Source organism: Eublepharis macularius, chromosome 4 (genome assembly GCF_028583425.1).
Source record: "Eublepharis macularius isolate TG4126 chromosome 4, MPM_Emac_v1.0, whole genome shotgun sequence".
NCBI lineage: Eukaryota > Metazoa > Chordata > Lepidosauria > Squamata > Eublepharidae > Eublepharis > Eublepharis macularius.
Window position 1 is genome coordinate 120,774,597 of NC_072793.1, and position 3,564 is coordinate 120,778,160.

General features: G+C 48.3%; 1 protein-coding gene across 1 annotated transcript; it reads left to right on the top strand.

Annotated features, from left to right (window-relative positions):
• Positions 1-2,203: 2,203 nt before the first annotated feature.
• DNAJB8 (DnaJ heat shock protein family (Hsp40) member B8) lies at positions 2,204-2,884 on the top strand. Its single transcript, XM_054978308.1, has one exon. The coding sequence runs from the start codon at positions 2,204-2,206 to the stop codon at positions 2,882-2,884; it is 681 nt and encodes a 226-aa protein (XP_054834283.1).
• The last annotated feature ends 680 nt before the right edge of the window (positions 2,885-3,564 follow it).

Here is a 3,564-nt window from a genome sequence, read left to right on the forward strand (position 1 = left end):
CGGGGCTCATATGGTGAAAGACGGTCCCACAGATACGTAGGTCCGCGTAGGGCTTTGTAGGGCTTTGTAGGTTAACACCAAAACCTTGAACCTGATTCGGTACTCCACTGGCAGCCAATGCAGCTGGCGTAGCACCGGTGTAATATGCTCCCACACCGGTGCTCCAGCAATGACCCGCGCTGCTGCATTCTGTACCAGCTGTAACCGCCGGATCAGGCCCATGGGAAGCGCGTTACAGTAATCCAACCTAGAGGTGACCATTGCTTGGACCACTGTAGTCAAGTCACGGGGAGACAAATAAGGGGCAAGCTGCCTGGCCTGCCGAAGATAATAAAAGGAAGACCTGGCAACTGCAGTGATCTGGTCCTCCATCTTCAGGGAGGAATCCAGAATCACCCCCAGGCTCCTAACTCTCGGGGCCAGTGTAAGTGCTGCCCCATCAAGTGTAGGAAGCCGGGGTCCCAAAGCCATCTCTCCACGACCCACATACAGGACCTCCGTCTTCGTGGGATTCAATTTCAGCCGACTTTGTCTCAACCAACCAGCCACAGCCTCAAAAGCATGCTCCAGGGCATCAGGGGCCGATCCAGGCCGCCCGTCCAACAACAGATAAAGCTGGGTGTCATCCGCATATTGGTGACACCCAAGCCCGAAACTCCACACCAGCCAGGCGAGGGGGCGCATATAGATATTAAATAATAATGGAGAGAGTATCGCTCCCTGTGGCACACCACATACCAGTGGCCTACGAGATGACACTCTCTCCCCAAGCACCATCCTCTGTCCCTGATCATGGAGAAAGGAGACCAGCCACTGCAGTGCTGTCCCCTGAATCCCCACATCGGCAAGGCGGTGGGTCAAAAGCTCATGATTGACCGTATCAAACGCTGCTGACAGATCCAGCAAAATCAGCAGTGCTGATCCGCCCTGATCCAGATGTCTGCGGAGATCGTCTGTGAGGGCGACCAGCAATGTCTCGACCCCATGTCCTGGGCGGAAACCAGACTGGAAGGGGTCTAGGGCCCCCTAGCCATTTGAACTGGACCGTGAAGGACGAAGCCCCCGATCCCACCCTTCCCCCCAATCCCACTTACCCACTTGGTGGAGGCACGCTCCCTGGGGTGCCCCTTCCTGAGGGGGAGGGTGCTCCCGCACCGTGAGAGCAGGTTGTGGCGAAAGCAGACCGCTCTTGCTGCCGCTGCCTGCTATTGCCAGCGCTGCTATTGCCAGCGAGAGCAAGCAGCGGCAGCAACAGTGGGGGGCGCTGGTGCCAGAGCTGCTGCTGCCACTGCTGCAAGCAGTCCGCAGCGGTGGTGGCAGGGAGAAAGGGGATACAAGCGCCCTTTCTCCCATGCACACGTGCGCGTGCAAGGGTGCTTGTATCCCTTTTCTCCCTGCCATCACTACTGCAGACTGCTCGCAGCGGCGGCGACAGTGTGGGGTGCTGGTGCCGGAGCTGCTGCCACCTCCGTGAACAAGCCACAGCAGTGGCGGTAGGGAGAAAGGGGATACAAGTGCCCTTTCTCCTACGCGCGCGCGCGCACAGAACATCGCTCCTGGAAGTAATGTCATCACGCATGTTGCTAATGTCATCATGACATGTTGCCCTCCCTGCACAGAACAGCATAAAGTTGGCCCACGCTAGGAAAAAGGTTCCCCACCCCTGCCCTACAGTGTAGTCATCACTCAGGGAATAAGGTTACTGATCATTTACATGGAGGTGAGAAAGAGTAGTGTTGGGCTAGCATGACTGCCTTGCTAAGATGCTCTGTAGAGTAAATGCCTAGAAAGATCTGGCTTCAAAGAGCCTCCTCCTTTGAAAGGTTTACAATCTAAGGTACCTGCAACAGGTTGCATCACAGAGGGGATATATGATCTTTCAAGGTCGTAATAATTTGTACCAAATTCCCACCAATAGGACTGCAGCATGTTTCAAGTGAGCTAAAAGTCAACTGTATGCTGATTGGATGAGATGCTTCTGACTTCACAATACTTCTTAGTAGCAAGTGTCTTGAAATCAAACAAGATAAGCAAGCAACCTTTCTCTTTCCCTTTGGCACCAAAACCATTACCATTGGGCTGTGAGGAAAGAAGTGCCACACCCAAAACAACAGGATCCATTGGATCCGAACTACGCAGGACCTTGTGTCCCCTAGAAAAACCAACGAAATAATCTCCAAATCCATCAACTACTTTCTTTGGGATGGTTAATTATTACGAAGTCCTAGGACTGCATCAAAATGCCTCGCAAGAAGACATCAAAAAGGCCTACCGTAAGCTGGCATTAAAGTGGCACCCTGACAAGAACCCTTATAATAAAGAAGAAGCAGAGAAGAAATTCAAAGCAGTTGCTGAGGCTTATGAAGTCTTGTCAGACCCTCAGAAACGCTCTCTCTATGACAGGCCAGTAAAAGAAACACGGCACAGAGGGAGAAGTGCATCTGGAGGTCAGTCTCACAGCCCATTTGATTTTGACTTTGTGTTCCGTAGTCCTGAGGAGATTTTCAGGGAGTTCTTTGGAGGAATGGACATCTTTGCACATGATTTCTGGGACAACCAGTTTGATGATGACAACAATGGAAGGGAAGACAGAAATGGACTGCACGGACCCCTTGGTCTCTTTTCTGGATTTGGTGCCTTTTCTAACTTTCGATTCAATTCATTTGGACCTGGTTTGCACACTATGGTTTCCTGCAGGTCATTTGGAGATGACAGCAGTGGAACACACAATTTCAGGTCTGTCTCAACTTCCACTGAAGTGATCAATGGGCGACGAATCACAACAAGGAAAATTGTTGAGAATGGACAAGAGAGAATTGAAGTTGAAGAAGATGGCCAACTGAAGTCCATAAAAGTAAATGGAAGAGAACAGTTGAAATGCTAAAGTCTCTCCTCATCTCTTCAAAAACAACAAGCAACTGCTTGAACAATCTTTAATGGACTCTTATTCCGTAAAACGGAATGCAACTAATAAACTGCTTCATTGAATTCAAGACATATCTTGGTAAAGACTGCTGAATTACTTGGAATAATTTTGCACAAATATATTGATTTAGAGGCATGTGGTTATTTTAAGTAGCCCCTTTTAAAAAATTTATTGAGAAAGAAATGCCAGTGTAAATGAATTACCCTTAAGGTTGTCATCCTTAGAATACAATCAGTGGGAATTTCATGGGAATACTTTTGAGTGAAAGGTTTCAGGATTTCAGCCTAAAAGGCGGAGTCAACTATGACATATGTTGTCATAGTACAATTGAAATCAATAGAACTCAACTAGCATATGTAAACATTAAGACACTCCTAAGTGTAATAGCAAATGGAGTTTATTATGAACCCAGGCTAGATTTCAAATAAGAACAATGTTTCCGGAAACTAAGATAAAAAGAGTTGGTGACCTAATAAGAGAGTTTCCTCCATTCATAACTTTTTAACTTTTTGGAACTTTTACAGAGCCACCCTAAGCAGAGTTACACCTTTCTAAGTCCATTGACCTCAGTGGACTTAGGACAGTATAACTCTGTTTAGGATAGCACTACTAATATTTCAAATACAGAACTCCCTGAG